Source organism: Nematolebias whitei, chromosome 18, assembly GCF_014905685.2.
Source record: "Nematolebias whitei isolate Nwh7 chromosome 18, NemWhi1, whole genome shotgun sequence".
Lineage (NCBI taxonomy): Eukaryota > Metazoa > Chordata > Actinopteri > Cyprinodontiformes > Rivulidae > Nematolebias > Nematolebias whitei.
In genome coordinates, this window is record NC_056515.1 from 16,922,875 (window position 1) to 16,940,221 (window position 17,347).

At 43.7% G+C, this 17,347-nt stretch overlaps 1 protein-coding gene across 1 annotated transcript in view; it reads left to right on the forward strand.

The window, feature by feature from the left end:
• LOC119425073 (poly(ADP-ribose) glycohydrolase-like) overlaps positions 1–3,112 on the forward strand; it is a 32,355-nt gene extending 29,243 nt beyond the window's left edge. Inside the window, exons 15-16 of the mRNA XM_037692598.1 lie at positions 2,449–2,577; positions 3,105–3,112. Coding sequence (XP_037548526.1) covers positions 2,449–2,577; positions 3,105–3,112 — 137 coding nt within the window. The remainder of the gene's footprint in view (positions 1–2,448; positions 2,578–3,104) is intronic.
• The last annotated feature ends 14,235 nt before the right edge of the window (positions 3,113–17,347 follow it).

Consider the following 17,347-nt stretch of genomic DNA (forward strand, 5'->3'; position numbering starts at 1 on the left):
TCTTTACCCGTTTATTCCATTTTGGGTCACGGGGGTCGCCGGTGCCCATGTCCAGCAATCACTGTGCGAGGGGCGGGGTACACCCTGGACAGGTCGCAAGTCCATCACAGGGCCACACAGAGACAAACAACCATTCACTCTCTCACTCACACCTAGGGACAATTTAGAGTTACCAATCAGCCTAACATGCATGTTTTTGGACTGTGGGAGGAAACCGGAGCACCCGGAGAAAACCCACGCATGCACGGAGAGAACATGCAAACTCCACCCAGAAAGGCCCCTGGACCGGGGTTTGAACCAAGGACCTGCTCGCTGAGAGGCAGCAGCTCTACCAGTTGTGCCACCGTGCTGCCACATAACCATTCATTAAAGACAAATGAAGTAGATCCAAAATGTGGACATTAATTAGGGGAAATACCTCTTTAAACAGTCTGGCTGGGATGGGATCTAGCAGACATGTGGATGGTTTGGATGAGGTTATTCCATCCATCCATCCATCCATTTTCTTTACCCGTTTATTCCATTTTGGGTCACGGGGGTCGCTGGTGCCCATGTCCAGCAATCACTGTGCGAGGGGCGGGGTACACCCTGGACGGGTCGCAAGTCCATCACAGGGCCACATAGAGACAAACGAGACAAACAAACATTCACTCTCTCACTCACACCTAGGGACAATTTAGAGTTACCAATCAGCCTAACATGCATGTTTTTGGACTGTGGGAGGAAACCGGAGTACCCGGAGAAAACCCACGCATGCACGGAGAGAACATGCAAACTCCACCCAGAAAGGCCCCTGGACCGGGGTTTGAACCAAGGACCTGCTCGCTGAGAGGCAGCAGCTCTACCAGTTGCGCCACCGTGCTGCCCTGGATGAGGTTATTATTTTTGACAATTCAGAGCTCAACAGGACAAAATCTGTCCAAACATAAATCAGGCTCTAGTGAAATTTTTAAAGTCGTCTCGTTTGACGGGACTAGAGATAGTAGAAGGAAGGATGGTTTGAATTTTCTCTCTAATTGAAATAATTTTATTTATAAAGAATCTCATGAAGTCCTCACTACTTATAGTTGTAGGGACACATGGTTCAACAGAAATGGAACTTTTAATTAGTCTAGCAATAGTACTAAACAGAAACCTAGGGTTATTTTTATTCTCCTCTATTAAAGATGAGTAATATAAAGTTCTAGCTTTATGGAGAGCTTTTTTATATGTTAGCAGACTATCTTTCCAAGTTAAATAAAATTATTCAACATTAGTAGAGCGTCATTTTCTCTCCTGGTTTCTAGATGCCTGCTTTAAAGTACGTAACTCAGAATTGAACCAAGGAGCCAGTTTCCTCTGATTGATTACTTTCTTTTTCAGTGGAGCAATTTTATCAAGTAAAGTTTGCATTGAAGTTGTAAGATGATCAACTAGATGATCTAAGTCACTGTTCTCTGATGCATTACTCTGCAAGACAGAGGAAAACATTGATGGAAGAGATCGTTTAAATTTGGTTACAGCATTTTCTGATAAGCACCTGCTGAGATGAAATTTACTCTCAGTGACTGTGTCGTCATTTAATGTAAACTCAAAGGTTATTAAAAAATGGTCGGACAGAATAGGATTTTGAGGAACTATTACCAAGTCCTTAATCTCTACACCATAGGTCAGAACTAAATCAAGAGTGTGATGATAAGAATGAGTAGATGTGCGGACGTTTTGGGTAAAACCAAACGAGTCTATTAAATTATTAAAGGCTATGCTTAAGCTATCACTTTCAACATCTACATGAATATTGAAATCACCCATTATGATGATTTTATCAGTATTTAATAGTAAGTCAGTTAATAATCCTGAGAATTCAGACAAAAATTGAGAGTAAGCGTCTGGTGGACAATATAGAACAACTAGTAAAAGTGGCTTTTCTAATTTCCATTTTGGATGAGAAAGAGTGAGGGACAGTGATTCAAAAGCATAATAATTAATAACTGGTTTGGCATTAATCAATAATCCTGACTGAAAAATAGAAGCTACTCCTCCACCTCAGCCAGTTGTTCTAGGAACATGAAAATTTAAATAATTAACAGGACTGGATTCATTTATACTAACAAAATCCTCCTGTTGTAACCAAGTTTCTGTCAGACAGAATAAATCAATATGATGATCAGTTATCAGTTCATTAACTAACAGGGATTTAGAGGAAAGAGATCTGATGTTCAATAATCCACATTTTATGATTTTATGATTTTGCTCTGGTAAAGTAACTGTGTTTATTTTAATAAGATGACTAAAAAGACCATTATGAAACAATCAACTTCTCTTTGCATGTCACAAAATAACCAGAATAAACTACATTAAATCTACGTAAAAGTGAGGAATGTTGTGAATGAAATTTAGGGGAAACCACTCGGGTGATAATCAGGCAGTGGTTGTATCCAAACATCTCACTCCTGTTTGTTCGTGCAGCTGTGATCCAGCTAATGGCAGCAGCAAGGGCAAGGAGGGGTTTGGCATTCTTCACATTTGGAGATGAAGAACTGAGGAGAGGACTGCAGCAGATCTACGGGCTGCTAGTCACAGAGGAGACAACAATTGGTAAGCCTTTTTAAAGTGTTTCTCAAGTTTCTCCTGTTTTACTTTCCCTGATACTTAAAGAAAATTAGTTGAAAGCTATACGTATACTTGATATTGAGTAAATATGAGATGACCAAGTTATAACTTTTACATATAAATCCACATCACAATGACCAACTTTATATTATGTTATACCATAAAATCCAATGAATATTATAAATGTTTTGTGTCCTCTTTCTTGAGTTGTTTTCTGATGCTTTATGTTTATTGAAATGTTTCAAACCATTAAAAGAAAAGCAAGATTTCCTGTCATCATCTAGGCATTTAGTCATTTTTTGTTGATTCTAGATGGCTTCAGCCACATCCCAGCATTCAAAATAAGTGTTTTATATCCCAACTAAGCTATACAACTTCAACTTTAGGCTGAAACAGTAAAATAGTCTGATCCAGAACTGAATCATCTACAAAATGTTTTGTTCTGGGGTTGGTTTTTTGGAGGGGGGGGGATCTCAATAAAAATTTACATCAACTGTTTCTCCCCTCTGCAGAATTATGATCTTAACTTGGTGGAGGGGTTTGCGTACCCCTGTGGTCCTGGGGGCTACGTTGTCAGGTGCATCAACCCATGGTAGAGTCACTCATGGCAAACAGGCCTCAGGGGAGGGGTCAGACTAAAATTGATTCACTCTCAAAATGCTGGACTCTCTCCTACTCTGGAGTTGTCCAGAGGGTGACGTTTTGGGCAGGTGTGGCACCCAGCTGAATGCCTCTGTGTTGTTTTCCCCGATGAACGAGAGGGTTGCCTCTCTGTGGCTTCAGGCTGCACGATGGAAGGTTTTGACTGTTGTTTGTATTTATACACCAAGCAACAGTTTAGATTACCCAGCCTTTCTGGATTCTCTGGATGTTGTCTTGGAAGGCATGTCATCTGGGAATTCCCTTGTTCTACTAGGTGACTTCAATGCAAATGTAGGCAATGTCAGATTTATCTGGAAGGGGGTGACTGGGAGGAACGGCCTCCCTGATCTGAACCTGAATGGTGTTTGCTTATTGGACATCTGAGCTAGGTATGGGTTGTCCATAACAGACAACATGTTTGAGCATAGGGTAGTTCATAAGTGTACTTGGTACCAGGCCACCTTAGGCCAAAGGTCAATGATCAATTTCGTAATCATGCCATCTGACCTGCAGCCCTATGTCTTGGACACTCGAGTGAAGAGAGAGGCAGAGCTGTCAACTGATCACCACCTGGTGGTGAGTTGAATCTAGTGGTGGGGGAGGCTGCAAGACAGACCTGGTAAATCCAAATGCATAGGGAGGGTGAACTGGGAACATCTGGTGGAGCCCTCGGTCCATGCGGCTCTCAACTCACCACTCTGGAAGAGTTGTCCACATGTCCCAGGGGAGGTCAGAGACATGGAATCCGAATGGGTCATGTTCAGGGCCTCTATTGCAGATGCAGCTTCAAAGGTTGCAGAAGCAAAGACTCGGGTATGGGAGGAATTCAGGGAGGCCATAGAGAAGGACTTTTGTTGTCCTTATGGAAGTTCTGGCAAACTGTTTAGCGACTCAGGAAAGGAAAGTGGACCCTGTCCTGGTCTTCACTTTATTTGGGTGGGGAGCTGCTGTCCTGAACTGAGGATATTGTTGAGCGGTGGAAGAGGCACTTCGAGGATTTCCTTAATCCACCCACCATGTCCACCATTAAGGAGACAGAGTCTGAGGACTTGGGGAAAGACAAGTCCATTACCATGGCAGAGGTCACCAAGGTAGTCAAAAACTCCTTGGTAACAGGGTGCCAGTGCTGGATGAGATTTGCCCCAAGATACTGAAGTCTCTGGATGTTGTGGGGCTGTCATGAGTGACACATCTCTTCATTGTTGCAAGGAGGACTGGGACAATGACTGTGGCAGACAGGGTGGTGGTTCCCATGTTTAAATGGGTGACCGGAGTGTGTTCCAACTACCATGGAATCACACATATCGCCCTCCACGGGATAGCTTACTCCAGGGTGTTGGAAGGGAGGCTCCAACTGACTGTCAAACCTCTGATTCAGGAGGAGCAGTGTGGCTTCCGTTTTGGTCATGGAACAGTGGACTAGATCTTTACCCTTGTCGAGTTGAGAAGGGGGTCATGGGAGTTGATAAGGGGGTCATGGGGTTTACTTTTCCAGTCTGCATGTGTTTTGTGGTTCTGGATAAGGCTTATGACCGTGCTCATTGAGGCATTCGGTGGGGGGTGCTGTGGGAGTATAGGACACCTGGGTTGCTTTTAAGATTTATCCAGTCAGTGTATAACCAAAGCAGGGACTGTGTCCACATCCTTGGCACAAAGTCAAACTCGTTCTCAGTGAAGGTTGGACTCTGCCAGGGCTGTCCCTTATCTCCGATCCTGTTTGTGGTTTTCATGGACAGAATCTCGAGATGCAGTCATGGAGAGGAAGGTATCTGGTTTGGGAACCTCAGGGTCTCATCTATGCTTTATGTGGATGATGTGATTCTTCTAGCTTATTCAGGCCAAGACCTTCAGCATACATTGGGGCAGTTCTCAAACGATTGTGAAGTGGCTGGAATGAGAGTCAACTCCTCCAAGTTTGAGGCCATGGTTCTTGCTCTGAAATGGATGGAATGCCCCCTACGGGTTGGGAGGAGACTTTGCTTTAGGTGGAGGAGTTCAAGTATCTAGGTGTCTTGTTCACAAGTGATGGTAGAACAGAGCGGGAGATGGATCAACAGATTGGGGCCTCATCTTAATGAGGGTGTCGTTTCGGTCAGTTGTGGTGAAGAAAGAGCTGAGTAGAAAGTCAAAGCTCTGGATTTACTGGTCTGATTAAGTTCCGACCCTCACCTATGGTCATGAGGTTTGGATCATGACTGAAAGAACAAGATCCTGGATACAAGCAGCCAAAATGGACTTCCTTCATAAGATGGCCGGGCTCAGCCTTAGAGATAGGGAAAGGAACTTTGTCATCCATAGAGAACTCAGAGTAGAGCTGCTACTCCTCCACATCAAAAGAAGTCAATTGAGGTGGTTTGTGCATCTGATTTGGATGCCTCCTGAACACCTCCCTTTAGAGACTTTCTGGGCACATCCCACTGGTAGGAGGCCCCGGGGAAGACCCAGAAGTCACTGGAGAGATGGTGTATCTTCTCTGGTCTGGGAATGACTCGGTGTCCCCCAGAACAACCTAGAAATGTCGCAGGGTAAAGGGATGTCTGGTTTCTTTCCTGGACCTGTTGCCTCTGCAACCTACCTACGGATAAGTGATAGAAGATGGATAGATGGATTAACTATTTCTCTTTAATGCACATTTTTGCCCATACATAACAAGCATCCCAGCTCTATAATGTAAAAAAGCTATCTTGAAAATATTCATATAATTCGCTGCTAGTTGAGGCAAGTTAGATTTTCTTTCTTTCTGTTAGTTAATGCATTTTCAAAATGCTTTTTACAGGCAACCTGTATGAGGTTCTGGAAGATTACTGCGCTGTTCAGCGTGAAGCAAAAGGTTCACACGTGGATCTGTTTAACTTCATCAAAACCAGCAGATGTCGCAGAACTCTGCTGTGAGGAAGTCTGCAACTGGATTAAATGGTTCATCCGAGGGAAATATCACACGACAGAAGAAAGATGAAGTTACATTACTGTTCTGAAATGATTTGGCACTTTCTGATATTTCTTTTGTAGTTTACAGTTTATCAGTGACCTGGAACAAAAACAGGAAATGTATTGTTTGATATAAGTTTGTGCTTTGAGATGAAGCAAGTGGATAAATAAATAATGAACTAATACCAATGCTGTACAGGCTGAGTTTTGCTACAATTTAGTATAACTTTTTGATTAGTACAAGCTGGTTTATCTTCCAGTCATTCATTATCTTCTCTGTTTGTATGAATTCTGAAAAGTTACTTCTTAAGCTTGGGTATAGATTAAACACTGGTCACTTGAATTAGCTGTAATTAGCAGAGCCTATTTTTTACACAATTTACATGTTCAAAAAGTTAGTCGCAAATTCATCAACGAGTTCAAGTCATAATTATTCAACTAGCTAAAATCTTGAAATGATTGGATATCAGTCATTAATTATTGACTGACTTCAGGTCTAGATGAGATCATTATTATTATTGTCATTATTACCGTATTTTTCAGACTATAAGGCACACTTAAAATCCTTTAATTTTCTCAAAAATTGACAGTGAACCTTATGTATTAATTCTGGTGTGCTTACTGACCTTGAGCCAATTTTATGTGCTACACGGTGCTCAAAAATCTGTCAAAATGAACTTATTTCACTTAATGCGCCTTATAATCTGGTGTGCCGTATGTATGAAAACCGTTCATTGATATTGCACCTTATAGTCCAGAAAATACAGTAGTTAGACCCAATATATTTCTATTTTATAACATCTAGCTCTTTTGGGCAGCACGGTGGTGCAGTTGGTAGAGCTGCCGCGTCAGTGAGAAGGTTGCTGGATCAAATCCCGGCCAGGGGCCCTTCTGGCTGGAGTTTGCATGTTCTCTCTGTGCATGCGTGGGTTTTCTCCGGGTACTCCGGTTTCCTCCCACAGACCAAAAAAATGCATGTTAGACTGAATGGTAACTCTAAATTGTCCCTAGGTGTGAGTGAGAGAGTGAATGGTTGTTTGTCTCGTTTGTCTCTTTGTGTCCCTGTGATGGACTGGGGACCTGTCCAGGGTGTCCCCTGCCTCGCACAGTGATAGCTGGACATGGGCACCAGTGACCCCCGCGACCCAAAAAGGAAGACGTGGGTAAAGATGATGGATGGATGATTTACATGATTGTTGTGTGGAATTAGCATAAATTATGAATTATTTGGAGTTATTGTAAATATATTAATAATAATTTGTGACACAGGTTCAGTTGCTATCAATTAAATGGTTGTTTTGTCGGCTGTGAGGAGTTATCTGTTTTGACCTCCATTTTGGCTTCACATCACAAATGTAAACACTGGGCAGGAAGGGCAGTGTGCACTCTACTGGTTTTATAGAACTGGTTAAAATTGTTCATCTTTGCTCTAATACAGAATGAAGTCATTGAGCTTACTGACAGAAAATATGACTAAAATAATTCTGAACGGTGTTAAAATAGCAGCCTAGGTCTGAATGTATTGCAGTGTTTTACAGAAACATCAGCAGACCTGCTGTCAGACTTCCCTAACAGCCCACTGTGGGATGTGGCTATGTGTGTATTTCTACATAGAGTACACATTACCTACCTCCAGGTGGGAACTGACTCAGAGCTGACCAATTACAAACAGCACATCTGGACAGCAGCGATTATAGTTTACAATTGATCTGCTGCTGCAAAGTATACCATAACTGTAAATGTTTTGTCCTTTAACAAAAGCAAATGGCAGAAAAAATGTGGGAAACATGCTTCTACTTTCAAAAGATGGCTGTTTCTTTTATTTGCTTAGCTCTGACTCTTATGTAATCAATCATTAAAGTTCCTGCTGTGACTTTACTGTGTGGCGTATTTATCATCATGGAAAAGAAAAAGTTTAAGTTCAACTTGAGCCATTTACTGTTAATTTTACTACCATAATACTTTTTGAAAGAAACTACAGATTTAAGCTCCACTCACTGATTTCTGTCTCTGTCTTCAAGTATTACACACACACACAGAAGCAGCACAGTTTAATTATTTTATTTTGTTTAAAACAATAAAACCTGCAGCACCATATTAAAATAAATATATAATCAATCTGTTTTACTCTCTCTGCTGCTGGCATGTTATTGCACTTAGAATAAAGCAATACTTTCTTAATTCTGCACAGATAGATATTTACAGTGACGTTGCAGGATGTTAGCTAGCAAGTAGGAAGATGAGCCAAACTTGACAAATATAAACATATGTGAAGTGGGAGGTAGGTGACTCCCATTAAGGTAAGGTGGGCTGCCACCTTACCGTGGTGGAGGGGTTTGAGTGTTCCAATGATCCTAGGAGCTATGCTGTCAGCAGTGGTGGAGAAAGTACTCAAACACTGTACTTAAGTAAAAGTACAAATAAACAGACAAAAATGTACTCTAGTAAAAGTAGAAGTACCACATTAACATTTTTACTTAAGTAAAAGTAAATAAGTACTTGCTTTTAAAATACTTAAAGTACTAAAAGTAAAAGTACTTCCTGAAAGTATTACATAATGCAATGGTCTACATATCTTTAAGTCTGCCTACCATATGTATATTTTTTGTAATACATTAATAGTGTTGAGTCATTTTAATGAACAATGCTGCAGATAATACATGTTTTTATTGTGTTTACTCTGTGACACAGTTCACACTTGGACTTGTGATTCTGTGCATCAGAATTCCAGGGATGACCTGCAGAGTTAAATGTCATTAATCAAAATAAGAAAGAAAAATGATTTTACCTTTGAAAGTTTCTATTTAACACAAAGCAAAACCAATGTGTCATTTTAACTGCAGTAAACAAATTTAAGTAAAAGTTGTCAGCCTGAACAAAAGGGGCATTAAACACAACTAACAAAGGAACAGGCACCGATCATTTCAACTCTAGTTAAAATATGTCTATTCAACCTTGTAATGGGTCAATAGTGAACAATATTTTAACTTCCTGACACCATTTTTAAAAATTGGACCCGAGTGTCGAGACATTTGGAGACATCTCTTGTCTCCTAACATCCATGAACTGACACATTTTAATATTGCAGCAAGAATTTCTTGTTCAATTTCAGAAGAAGTTGGTTTTCAAAGATTTTTGAGTTCAGTCTGGCTCTTTTGGGAGAGAGAATCTGTCCTGTTGTACTGAGCAGTCTTTCAATAAGGTCATGGGTGGAGCATATCTTCTGGATGACTCTCTTGCGGTGGAATACATTTTGAGTGTGTTAGTGGTGCTGTGGGTGCACCCATCTCAGTGACATATATACTAGAATATATGTCATTGGTCCAGTTCTTCTTGAAGGCAGGCCTAATGTTACCTGCCCACTTTGCAGTGATTCAATGGACCAACTCCCCTCTCACCATTGGTTACTTTCAAAGTAACAAACAAATCAAAAAGCCGCAACATGAATGTAACTTGTAATGCAACACGTTATAGAAATGTAGTGTAGTAGAAAGTACAGATACTTGATGTAAAATGTAGTGAAATAAAAGTATAAAGTACCCACATTTAACTTTACTTAAGTAAAGTACAGATACGTGAAAAATGTACTTAAGTACAGTAGCGAAGTATTTGTACTTAGTTACATCCCACCACTCGCTGTCAGGGGCTTTACGCCCCTAGTAGGGTCACCCAAGGCAGACAGGTCCTAGGTGAGGGACCAGACAAAGTGCAGCCCAAACACCCCTATGATGAGCAAAAGAAATGGACTTGATGTTCCCTCGCCCGGACGTGGGTCACCGGGGCTCCACTCTGGAGCCAAGCTTGGAGGCGGGGCACGCGGGCGAGCGCATGGTGGCCGGGCTTTTACCTATGGAGCTCAGCCGGGTACAGCCCGAAGAGGAGACGTGGTTCCCCCTTCCCATGGGCTCACCACCTGTGGGAGGGGCCAAAGGGGTCGGGTGCAATGTGAGATGGGTGGTGGCCGAGAGCGGGGACCCTGGCGGTCTGATCCTCGGCTACAGAAGCTGGCAATTGAGACGTGGAATGTCACCTCACTGGTGGGGAAGGAGCCTGAGCTGGTGTGTGAGGTTGAGAGGTTCCGGCTAGAAATAGTCGGACTCACCTCTACGTATGGCTCTGGCTCTGGAACCAGTTTCCTTGAGAGGGGTTGGACACTCTTCCACTCTGGAGTTGCCCCTGGTGAGATGTGCCGAACAGGAGTGGGCATACTTATTGCCCCCCATCTTGGTGCCTGTGTGTTGGGGTTCACCCCAGTGAATGAGAGGGTGGCCTCCCTTCGCCTACATGTGGGGGGACGGGTTCTGACTGTCGTTTGTGCTTATGCACCAAATGGCAGTTCAGATTATCCACCCTTTTTGGAGTCCTTGGAGGGGTACTGGAAAGTGCACCCCCTGGGGACTCCCTTGTTCTGCTGGGGGACTTCAATGCTCATGTGGGCAATGACAGTGAGACCTGGAGGGGTGTGGTTGGGAGGAACGGCCCCCCTGATCTGAACCCGAGTGGTGTTCTGTTGTTGGACTTCTGTGCTCGTCATGGATTGTCCATAACGAACAACATGTTCAAGCATAAGGGTGTCCATATGTGCTCTTGGCACCAGGACACATTAGGCCGCAGTTCGATGATCGACTTTGTCATCGTCTCATCTGATCTGCGGCCACATGTCTTGGACACTCGGGTGAAGAGAGGGGCGGAGCTGTCCACTGATCACTACCTGGTGGTGAGTTGGCTCCGATGGTGGGGGAGGATGCTGGTCAGACCTGGCAGACCCAAACGTATTGTGAGGGTTTGCTGTTGGTTTGCACGTTTTCCACTGAGGAAGCAGAGCCTGGGGACTCTGGGTCGGGCCCTCCAATCTCTGGTGCTGAGGTCACCAAGGTGGTTAAAAAGCTCCTTGGTGGCAGGGCCCCAGGGGTGGATGAGATTCGCCCGGAGTTCCTTAAGGCTCTGGATGTTGTAGGGTTGTGTTGGCTTACGTGACTCTGCAATATTGCGTGGACATCGGGGGAAGTTCCCCCTGGATTGACAGACTGGGGTGGTGTTCCCCCTATTCATAAAGGGGGACCGTAGAGTCTGTTTCAATATACCAGATCATCCAATCAGGGCGGAGGGAGGCAAGGGACAGAAAGTCCCTTGTGTTAACATCCTCCTGGATTATGCCGGGCAGCTCCGAGAGGATTTTTTAGGCTGGTTGACGTTCATGAGAAACATGACACAACACAAATGCGTGCCCATTCTTCGAGCGTTACTCAGAGTGTGTTCCCTGGACAGATGGACGAACCATCTGATCAGAAGAGGTTACACGCTGCAGTTCGCAGCTCAACCTCCACTGTTCAGAGGGATTATAGAGACAGTTCTGTCTTCTCCAGAACAGAGCTCGTCTCTCCAGTCAGAAGTTCAGGAATTTCTGATGAAAAACGTGATTTCCAGAGTTCCCAACAGAGATGAAAATATGTTTTTTTTCCTCCCACTACTTCCTGGTTCTGATTTTTTTTTAAAACAGAGGGATGAGACCCATTCTCGACCTGTTCATGTTCAGCAATTCGATCAAGGGGAGACAATTCCACATGCTGACAAACAGCTGCTGAAGAACTTCACCAGAGCGACTGGTTTTCACCTCCATAAATCTGAAGAGCGCATATTTTCACATTTCCATCATTTTGAAACACCCCACGCACATTCTCGAAATGCGTGGAGATGGCTCTGCAGTCATTACACATGGCAGGAAAGATAATTATTTTTATCTGGACGATCTGCTCTTATTAGCTCAGTCCAGTTAGAAAGCTGTCGCACAGACCAAAACGCTAGTGTTCCACCTGCTAAATCTGGGGCTTCTATAAACTGGGAAAAACTTCTGTTCGTCCGTCCCAGATGATTGTTTATCTGGAAGTGGAGCTAAACTCAACTACAACGAGAGCCCGTTTATCACAGCTGAGAGCCGAAGCGCTATCACCTCAGCTCCGCCGTCTCAAACCCAGCTCTGCCGTGTCAAACCCTGCAGCATAGTGACAGGTCTGCCTGTCATGCGACGCCTGGGACGATGTCAGCGGCCCACATTGTGGTTCCGCTGGGCCTACTTCACATGAGATGCCTTCAGAGAAGTTTCGCCCGCCTGCGCATAGATCCTGTGTGCCAGAAGAGGTGGATTATCTTTGTGCGCCCCCTCTGTGAGAACCGATCTGAATCACTGGGGAAACCCTCTCATTCTGTCAGAGGGCGTTCCCATCAGCAGGCTTACATCACACGTCTCAGTTTTTCACAGACGCGTTCCTGTCAAGCTGGGAGGAATGTTTCTGTCCCAAGCAGTGGGAGCACAGTGGCTGGACCACATGTCCCTTTACATAATGTGCTAGAATGTTTCACGGTCTGAAACGTGACTCAGCATTTTGCCCCTGCTGCGGGATCAGCATTTTCTGATCCACACAGACAACAAGGTGACGGCAGTTTACATAAACCGTCAGGGAGACGTGCGCTCAGCCCAACTGTTACGCATCGCAAAACTGCTGTTGTGTTGGGCACACAGTGGATTTTTCCAGCGTTCCTGAACAGGCGAGCGGATATCATGTTGAGGGGCGGTCCCCGCCACAGAGACTGGAGCCTCCATCCCGAGCTGATTTCTTGGATTTGGAGCAGGTTTGACCGTGCAATAGTGGATGTGTCCGCCACACGGGAGAACGCCCAGTGTCAATTATGGTTCTCACTGAGCCCACGAGACGACCCACCATTAGGAGTAGACGCCTTCGCTCACAGCCCGTGGCCAAAAAATGCTCCTTTATGCATTTCCTCCAGTCCTGCCGATATCACGGACCCTGGACTGGGTCCGGGAGGAAGTACCGTCAGTCATCCTCGTAGCTCCTGAATGCATATGCGCTCCGTGGTTCCTGAATCTGCAGCGACTGATATCGGGTCGGCTGTGGAAACTGCTGGGGGGCGCTCTCCTTCAGGCAGGAAGAGTGATCAGGAGTTACCCAGAAATAGGTCAGCATCTTTGGGTCTGTCCGCTGAACAGATCCGTTTAGAAAAGATGGGCCTCCCACAGGATGCGGTGCGTACGTTCAGGGCGCACGAGCTGCTTCCACCACAACGCTGTACACATCAAGTGGACAGTTTTTTCAGCGCTGGTGCGCAGAGAAAGGCGTGAAGGCCATCTCATGGCCACTAGGTGGCATGCTGTCCTTTCTGCAGCAGATGATGGACAGAACTGTAACCCATCCATCCATCCATCCATTTTCTTTACCCGTTTATTCCATTTTTGGGTCACGGGGTCGCTGGTGCCCATGTCCAGCAATCACTGTGCGAGGGGCGGGGTACACCCTGGACAGGTCGCAAGTCCATCACAGGGCCACATAGAGACAAACGAGACAAACAACCATTCACACCTAGGGATAATTTAGAGTTACCAATCAGCCTAACATGCATGTTTTTGGTCTGTGGGAGGAAACCGGAGTACCCGGAGAAAACCCACGCATGCACGAAGAGAACATGCAAACTCCACCCAGAAGGCCCCTGGACCAGGGTTTGAACCAGGGACCTGCTCGCTGAGAGGCAGCAGCTCTACCAGTTGCGCCACCGTGCTGCCTCAGAACTCTAACGTTCAGCACAATTAAAACTTATGCTGCAGCTATTCCTTCCTGTCACGAGGGCTTCGGTGACAGAATAGTTCTTAATCACCCGTTGATGAAACGTTTCCTGAAAGGTGTACGGAGACACAGACCGGTGTCACGTCCACTAGCTCCACAGTGAGACCTAATGATGGTCCTGCATGCTCTGATCAAAGCTCCTTCTGAGCCTTTAGATCAGGTTTAACTTAAAAGTCTGTCACTAAAACAGCCCTGCTGTTAGTTCTGACGTCGGCAAAGAGAATGAGTGATTGTCTGTTCTCTCTGTTACTCCCTCATGTCTCAGAATTCAAGCTGACGGCAGTTCAGCTGTACTGCGTTTTAACCCTGCTCTGAAAAGCATCACAAGCTCATTCAGATCGAGAGTGATAACCTTGGATGGGTTTTATCCTCTTCCTCATAATTCTGAGGAGGAAGCAACATCTCACCTCCTTCTGTCCCATGCGCCCATTTTTCATGTTACGTGGCGCACACGGCCGCACTGCGCCGCTTTCAGCGCATGTTCGTACATTACTGGGACAGCTCTTAAAGACGTCCTCTATCCACCCAGTGTCTCTCACACTGGTTGTGTGAGGCTATTTCTAAAGTTTACAGTTTATCTGGACTGGATCCTCCACCAGAAGGTTTTCATCCTCCATGGCTCTGCACGGAGGGATGAGTGGAGAATATTTGTATGGCGGCTGCCTGGTCATCGCCATGTTCAATTATTAATTTTTAGCTACGTGATGTTTCTACTTTCTCCATGATCCATTCTGTTCTCAGGGTTCTGACAGAATGATTATTTGTTTCATGGAGCCTCACTTTTGAGCTCACACCTGCCTGCATGCAGTCGCAGTGTGAGATATTTATTATCAGTCACAAGTTCACGACTGCTGATTTTATCAGTACTTATCGGTTCATACTAAGGAGTTGTTGGTCTGCTCTGTTTATTGTTACACTGTTACAATTCGTATCCTCCGTTGTTCCTATTCACAGCAGCAGGTCTGCCATCTCAGCCTTTTTTCCTCACCAGAAATCTTCTCCAGTGCGCTCCTGCGCATGGAGCACGCAATTACACAGCGCGTAATTATGCACACAGGAGGCTGAGTGATGAAATGTTTTTTTGTGCAAGCAGGTGCTTCATGTAGTGTCTGAATGGACCCAGTGAGGCATAGACTACATCCTGCTTCGCCTTTAACCCACCAGCGAGAGTCTTAAAGGGCGAAGCCTATATGAAATAGAACGTTGGTTACGTACTGTAACCCCAGATTCTAGGAGTATAGGTGCAGCCCTTTAAGCTCTGGGCCTCACTGGTTCCTAAATGACTGAAGAAAAAAAGCTATGTTGGGAGCAGATTACCCGGTCTCATTGCAATTTATACGGACCGGGGATGAGGCCCACGCAGTCAGTGAGCGTGGACTAAAGTTTTCAGTGCAGCGCTGAGTGCCTAGGGATAAACCCACTAGCGACAGTCTTAAAGGGCTGCACCTATACTCATAGAATCTGGGGTTACAGTACGTAATCAATGTTTGTAAAGAAAGAAAATTGACATTCATTTCAAAACGATGACTTTCAGCAGCTGTTTGAATGTTTCTTAGAACAAAGTAGCAAATCAATTCATTCCAACTACAGCTGGAACATTTTCTGAATTACTTATGATTTACCTTAATTAAAAAAAAAAGTAAAATGAAAAAGCAAACGGAATTATTTTGAATCTCATTTTATTTTCAGTTTTACACGACTTTAGAAGTATAAATATCTGTTAATATACATCTATTTTTCTTGGGCAAAATACAAAACTCATAACACTTTTATTGCACATATTCTAAAAGACAAATAATTGTCAATAAGTTTAACTAATACTAGTTCTGCACAAAATATACTGAAGACAAACAGTCAAGGAACTTTACATGAAAAACACTGATCACTGCACAAACAAATATCCTGGTGGCAAAGTCTCACATGGATTTTGGCAACATCATCTGAGACGCAGAACAAAGATTTGGCATATCGACAATATACAAAATATACATCCATGATGATTTGTAAACAAACACTGAATGTGCTTCATTTGTCTTTTACTGCAGAAAATAAAAATATGAAGACGGGTTCCTAAGAAATAATGTCAACATATCCTCGTTCACTTCTGGATTTCGTCCTCACTCAGGCTTCAGACTGAATACTGGCAAACATCAAGGTTAATGTTTGTCAATGATCTTACATACAGTTATTATATTCAGTGACAACCCTAAGCTACAGTGTGTAACACTTGGATATAATCGGCCAAGAATAATAATCTACAGAAGGGAAATGTATTCTTTTTAATATAGCCTACTAACAGAGGATAAACTAACACTAATGTCTTAAGACCATCGTAAAGTTTGCAGTTTAAAGGCATCTATAAAACAAATGTTTGTGTAAGAGGCTGACAGTGACTGAGGATACATGGCAGGCCAGTAGGTCTCGTACCAAGCACACCAGCAGCACATTTATGTCAAACAAAAACCAGGATCCTCATAAAATCTTTGCCCTGGTGGAGTTTAAGCTGACTGTGCAACACTCCAACACATAACAGGATAAAACACACAACACCAACACCCTGACAGTGAAACACCTAAAAACCTTCATGTGAGTTCAGAGCAACCAGAGGATGCTCATACATTTTAAAAACCTACTGCAAAAGTGCTTATTTATCTCATTTATTAAACATTATGTCACAACTTTTCTCGATGCATTTACTTTGTAACATGCCATCTACTATAAAAAAAAAAACTATCCTGGAAACGCTGATAGCCCTCACAGTTTTTTTTTATTTTTTTATTTAATGCTACATTTTAAGAAAATCCCAGTTCGCCTCTAGTGTCTTTTTCCCTCCAAGTCAGTTTTGGAAACATTAAATGAAGAAAGCTTTGATGAGACGTGTTTCTGTAGCTTAGAGACCACAAAGTTATCAAGCAGAACATCTTAACATTGACCGAATAAACACGACAGTGAAAAATATTTACATATAGTACATTCATTTAAGCCAATCGTTCCCTGTTTTACAGTGTAATATTTAAAGTATATTGCATATAAATCAAAAATGTTTGAACAGATGTCAAAGGAATGTGAAGAAACACCATGACTGGCTACAACAGGAAGATGTTCTAAATCCCATTTGTCTAAGGCCCCTTCACTAAGTGGAACATGATTCTGTTTTAAATTTTATGTCAATCAGAAAGGAGGTGGTGCCCTCCTTTCATGCAACACTGCAAAAAACCCAAAGCACAAAGTCAGATTGTACTACCCCCCCCCCCCCCCCCCAGTCTACTGCATTAAAAGACTTTGACATCGACTCCTTCAAGTCTAATTAAAAGTGCAATTAAATGATTTGATGGTGCTGATTCTTCAGGACTTCACAGCCTGTGATTGCACGGAGCAGAAGGACAGAAACAAACGTCCAGACGTTCACTGGACTTGAGCGTGCACGCTCACACACACACTCACTCAAACAGGTAACAGCTTGTCCGGTCCTCAAATAAAACCAAATAAAGAAGGCATGGTGATGCTTGCACGAATCTGAACATTCTGTCTGGATCCTGTGACACTCG